Here is a 6,103-nt window from a genome sequence, read left to right as displayed (position 1 = left end):
AGTACAATAAATCGGTTTGTAATTAATTCCCAGGAGACCATCCATTGTACTGTTTTACCAGCTGAGTGGTCGGTCGTCCGACATCCAGTGTCTAGAAATCTATGAGTTCGGATACTGTTGAGAACATGACATGCTAATAACGAGAACGGAATGCCTTGTCAGATAACTCACGTAACTTAACGTCATGTATAATGATGTGATGCCCGAACCATTCAGTTAGTTGATTTAACAACTTTAAAGAAAGAGATTTGTCTGGCGACAATGTAACTGATTTTTTTTTTCAATGAGATGTTGGACTAAGTGTCGATGTTTGGTTCAAAACTATATAACATTCATGATTTAGGCCATAGTAGTGCTAAGAAAATCAAAAGACAAATATCTGCCCAAACTAGTCCCAACAGCCTAACTATGGAAAAAAGACAAAGAAAAACATATCTAGATGTCATGGTATTTGAGCAAACACTTAACCAGAGGATATGTCCACTGTGTGCCGCTTTGAGGCACCCCTGAACGTGGAGGGGGTCAGGTGTTGTTGCTAGGAAACGATATAAGTCTCGTTTAAAGCTAGACTGACAATTTGGGGTTGCATTATATTGTTTAGCCCTGGTGCGGTCATTGGGCCCCAGATGAGGGAAGAAGCATACTCTAGGTACCACTGAACTATAGATTTGTGAAGAGTTTTCATTGTAAACCNCGGAATGCCTTGTCAGATAACTCACGTAACTTAACGTCATGTATAATGATGTGATGCTCGAACCATTCAGTTAGTTGATTTAACAACTTTAAAGAAAGAGATTTGTCTGGCGACAATGTAACTGATTTTTTTTTCAATGAGACGTTGGACTAAGTGTCCATGTTTGGTTCAAAACTATATAACATTCATGATTTAGGCCATGGTAGTGCTAAGAAAATCAAAAGACCAAACTAGTCCCAACAGCCTAACCATGGAAAAAAAGAACATGTGTATGTAGTTATCTATAAGCCTAACACTATCCAAAAAGCCCATGACATGCTTTTAACCCCGGACGGTAAGAAGATAATGGAATCATCTAAATCTTGACAATCATCACTTATTCAACTAAAGTCTGCAAATATTTCCCTCGGAGGAGAACTCTTTCTGTCTTTTTTTGCTAATCAAGTCCCTATGATAATCAACTCACTCACCAAATTTCCAATGTGCACAGACAATGGCACCATATTCACAAATCAAATAACCATGATCAAATACCACGGAATTACTCTGTGTATCAACAGTTGTAAACGTATACTTTGGCATGGAAATGGGTTCCAACGAGGCATTCGTGATGGGCAGGAACGTGTGAAAAGTGTCACCATAAATACCAAAGTACAATTCTGAAAAAGACCTTCCGCGGAAATATTAACATGATGAACCTTCTTATATAGCATTCCGTATTCACCTTCATTCACGTGCCCATTTAGACGTCCTGGTTTTAAAACCATCCCATTTTCATTATCTTGGGGCTCTTTGTAAAAGCAAATCAAGCTCTCTGCAGAGGTCAAGATTTGCTCGCATTTTGTATTGGTGGGATTGATCCGGACCCCATCCCAATGTTGATCCTTTTCGTCTTGTAGGTACAAAGTCAAACACAAGGAATGGCATTGAACACATCTAAAAAATGCAGTTTAGTCTTTTTTATGCAACAACACCTCATTTGCCCCCCCCTTCCCCTGAAGAAAAAACCAATTACGGCATTTTGGATTTTTTAGGTATGGTTAGGGGTTTCACGGGCTTTTCTAACCGCTACAGGGAATCTAATCCTCAGCATTATTAAAATGAAAGATTATAACTCGTCTAAGTGTTAACGTTTGAACTTTACACTATATTTGTACAATGTATCATTCTGATACATAATTTATTTCTTTTTCGGGAATAATTTAAGGTTGTGTGGAAGATATCAACGGTAGAGAGTTAATTGAATGACAACAGTTATTCAGGTAGAAGGACTTGAGTTAGAGATGTGGATTGAAACTAAAAATGTGTTGGAAATTAATAGGCTGAGGACGATAATTTAGAGAGCTCCAGATGCAGGTGAATGTTGCTCGTCAAACGCAACACATTTTGAATACATTATTGCGTTTGCATTATCTTAACGCAAGAGGAGAATTGTTCCCAATGTGCACTTTTCTGTTGGAAAAGAAGTAATTCCGGGCGTGAAGTCGGTCTTCTTGGAACTTTCAAATTTACAAATGTTTGACCGCGCGTTGAAACTTCTTGATGAGCAGAGACCCTCGTTTCCAATCTCAGACAGTCCCAACAAAACGGAAAAAGGCATGTTAGATTGCCAATTAAAATACTCGTAACATGCCATGAATGCAGCAATCGGCCCACATTTGGTAAAGTTTAACACAAAAAGCGCCCTTTGAAGTGCAGAGTAGAAGCCATATTTTGTGTAGCTTAGGAAGCATATATATGGTTGTCCAGATACTTTGGGGCAAGATTTTAAGCAATTATAACTGAGACACTTTTTTTTTGCATTGGTGACCTTGTAACGTCGCATTTGGTCCATTTCTTTGCCCCAAAGTATCTGAACAACCCTTTCGGACTAAAGAGGTCTTCCAGAGAAAGTGAGAAGTTCTCTCATTTTTCTATTAAAAGCTGGATGGCATCGCCCCTTTCTCGACGTTCTTTTTAAGTCGTCAATCCAAGGGTTTGTAGCTCTTCTCCGGATGGACCCATTAGTCCGCTTATCTTCCGTATCACACGCCGTTGCACCTTTTCAATTACTTATATGTCATTCTGTTGGCACAGGGTCCACGGCTGTACAACGAATTCGCAAATTATTCGCTTCATGGTATTCATATTTTCATGCCAATATTTTTGGGATCCCGTAAAATGGAGAAGCATTACAAAAAATAGATCTAGTTGTAGAAGAAGCTTCTCTAACAAGCTGTATTCGCAGCAGGAATATGCTTTTTGTCGTGGGAGTTTACTGGCGTCCAACACAAATTGAAACTACCCAGATTATTTCTTTAGATCAAATTCGAGCTCAGAACTATTTGCCAAATGGTGTTAAGTTCTTAACAATTTTTGAACTGCCAAACTAATTTCCAAGTGGCATGAAAAGATACGTTCAAATATCAATTCAATGCTACAAGCACAATGGCTCTTTTCTCGAAAGTTGCCCAAAGGGTTATCGTTATCATCCGTATATAACGGCAAAGGACCATTGATTTCAATGTGATATAGGTATTTGGAAATCAGAAATCAGAAATCTGACCTTTTATCATCCAGTGGTAGATGTGAGTGATGTCTTTTACAATGCTAATTTAAAGTATTTAGTTGGACAAGTTTCTTCGTCTCTTGGATCAAAACACCTTTTTGTACTGGCCAATCACAAAGATGGTTTTCATTCAGCTGACTAGTCAAGCTATGTGAAGTCAAATGCTTCTACCGATTGGAAAGGGTGAAGCGGGCGATTTTTGAATCGGCTACCCCTATCCATAGACCACTGAAAATTATGGACGTACCTTGATCAAGACTAGTCATAACAAAAAGCCAATTCAACCGCAATAACCTTTGGGCTGTCTGTAGAAACTTTGGTTCGATTTGCTAGTCAAGATATCAGGGCTGCCAGGCATACGTTGAAAATTGGGTTTTCTTGGGCTTCAAGAAAGCTATGGACAGGACGAACTTGACACGTGACAAGACTAATGATGCAGCCCTGTTCACTAGACTTGGTCATCAAGATATTTCCAACATTTTCAGTGGTTTATGCCCTATCAGATTCATGCGGCTTTGCGAATAGAGGTAAGCAGTTAAGCGGAGAAGCCGAGAGTGGCACGAACATTTCATCCATATTATCCAGATATCTTCCTGAGTTCAAAGCCTTCTTGTTCTCCATCTGTAGTAGGCGTGGCTAGCGTCTAAAAGTTACATTGAGAAATATCGGGGAAAAGAATTGAGCAAGGGACCCATCTCATTAAAGGGAACTGTGCTAAACACTGCATCACGTTGACTCGCTCATTGGGGTTACTTCCGAAGGCGGGACTCGAACCTTCGCCCTGTGGTGAACAATGTCGGGGCGCTAATGGGTACGTTTTGTTTTTGCGGACTTCCTTACCGCTACTGGAAGTGTGATCCTCAGTAGTTCAAGACGGAAAGAGGTATTAACTTTACTTGATTTTACATTCATATACTATTTGATTCACCAGCGAATTAGAGTTGGCGGATCTGGCTAACCCTTAACTATAGGATTGATCAAGAATTTTAGTCAAAAACTTGTTCAAATCTAACTTGAGTCCAGTTACATCTTTCCAACGAATATTTGAGGGCAGCAAATTGAACAATAAAGGAGCCTGAGAAAGAAGAGAGTTGGACTTCAATGTTCTGACTAGCCTGGATTCTCGAAGGCTTGAAGGTGCTCATTACACCACTCGGCTTGGTTACCACAGATCTTTAAGCTGAAACTGATTATATTCTGCTGTTTGTGAGCATACTAAACTTGGGCACTGAAATATCCTTTCAGGAAACATACATAATAGTTGGCTTATAAGGGGCTTGGCTTGGATAAGAAAACCCTACAGATATTGAGAGTGTGACATTTGAGCTTGTTGTTGCAAAACAAAATGGACTGACGAAAACTCCCGCCCCAAAACCAGTTGATAAAACAATGAGCCGATTGTGCTAGCACACATTTTTTTCATTTTTTACATAATGATTTACAAAATCACATTATTATTTACATTATTGTTTACATAATTACATAATTGTTCACAAATATTATTTTTTATAATATATTATATCTTCATTATACGTTGTATTACATATTTTATTTTTCCAAATTCGAAATTTTGAGGTAAAACGGGCCTAAAATTCAAAATGCACAATAATATTTTTGGGGGTTTTCCTTTTTTCGTCGCTAGCAGGTTTTCAGAGAACCGAAAACACAGTTTGTTCCAAGTTTCGAAGATTATTTTTTCGAAAAAAAAGTCAAATGGCACTTCAAATTTGTTGTCAACAATAAGGGTGATGTCCCACCAATTCAAATCAAAAGCAGTTCGTCAAATAATTATCTGATCCCAAAACTAATTTTAAAAGTCTAGAACTGAATTGATCCAACTATAATGGAGGAAATATTCTTTGAGAATGAAAGAATCTTCAGTCCGACGTTTGATCGAGCGCTCCCACCATCTTTAGAAGCTAAGATGAACAACTAAATATGATGACAAATTGTAATATTTAGCGTTTCTGCCAAATAATTTCAACTTCGCTCCTCGGCTCAGAGCTTTTCTTCTTACTCACTTAATGGTTTGATTGATTGTATATCCCAGACACGTTGAAGTTAATCTCGATCCCAGGAAAGATGAGCTCTGTCCAAGCGTTTCTTGGACAAAATATGATGCCAGGAACAAGGTTGTATGAGCAACAAAACAATGCTCGTTTGAGATCTTCATGCCACAGATTGACATGGGAGACTAAGGTCATGCGTCTTGATTCTAACAATAAATCTATAGTAATGTCGCTTGACTGGGCTCTTGCGACCACACATAACCCCCAAATTAAATGCTACTAATTACTATAAGTGTCCTCTTACGCTGATTACTTAAGGAAAGGTGGATCGAAAGAGAACGCGCTCACAAAAATAGAGTCAGAAAGGGATTTTTGGTCGGGCGGAGACTAATAATATTTCTCATGAAACAAAACTTTCAACTAATAGATTCAATTTAAAAAAGAACTCTAATTCATTGTTAGTTCAGATTTCATATCAATTGAAAGCTAAATGGAATAAGATTTATAGCTCGTATCTTTCAACACCTTGAACTGTTAGGGATCCCATTCTCATTAGCGTTAAGGATGTCTGCAAAAAAAACGCAAGAAAACTATGCCCAAGGTGACAATTACCAAGAGAATACCAAATCCAGAGTGGATTAACAAAGGCGCCCTGTGAGAGGGCAAGTCCAGACCAAAGAGATAGACAGAGTCAATTACTGCCCAATTTTGATTGATAAAGCCTCATGTTGCGGGAAGTACAATGTGATCTGTCATGAATTGGGTGATCACATGGAGACTATAATGCTCCATATGAAGAGTCAAAATCGGAGTCTTGGCCCTCTGGCAACCCAAGAGCACACGCTATTACAA

General features: G+C 38.6%; 1 protein-coding gene across 1 annotated transcript in view; it reads right to left on the bottom strand.

The window, feature by feature from the left end:
• LOC131891733 (uncharacterized) overlaps positions 1–5,517 on the bottom strand; it is a 10,968-nt gene extending 5,451 nt beyond the window's left edge. Inside the window, exons 1-3 of the mRNA XM_059241370.1 lie at positions 5,264–5,517; positions 1,419–1,630; positions 1,165–1,353 (exon numbers count right to left, since the gene is read on the bottom strand). Coding sequence (XP_059097353.1) covers positions 1,165–1,353; positions 1,419–1,630; positions 5,264–5,430 — 568 coding nt within the window. The 5' untranslated portion in view covers positions 5,431–5,517. The remainder of the gene's footprint in view (positions 1–1,164; positions 1,354–1,418; positions 1,631–5,263) is intronic.
• Between the last annotated feature and the right edge of the window lie 586 nt (positions 5,518–6,103).

This window comes from Tigriopus californicus, chromosome 12 (genome assembly GCF_007210705.1).
Source record: "Tigriopus californicus strain San Diego chromosome 12, Tcal_SD_v2.1, whole genome shotgun sequence".
NCBI classification, from domain to species: Eukaryota; Metazoa; Arthropoda; class Copepoda; order Harpacticoida; family Harpacticidae; genus Tigriopus; species Tigriopus californicus.
Note: the sequence above shows the minus strand (reverse complement) of the source record. Positions and strands in the feature narration are given on the sequence as shown.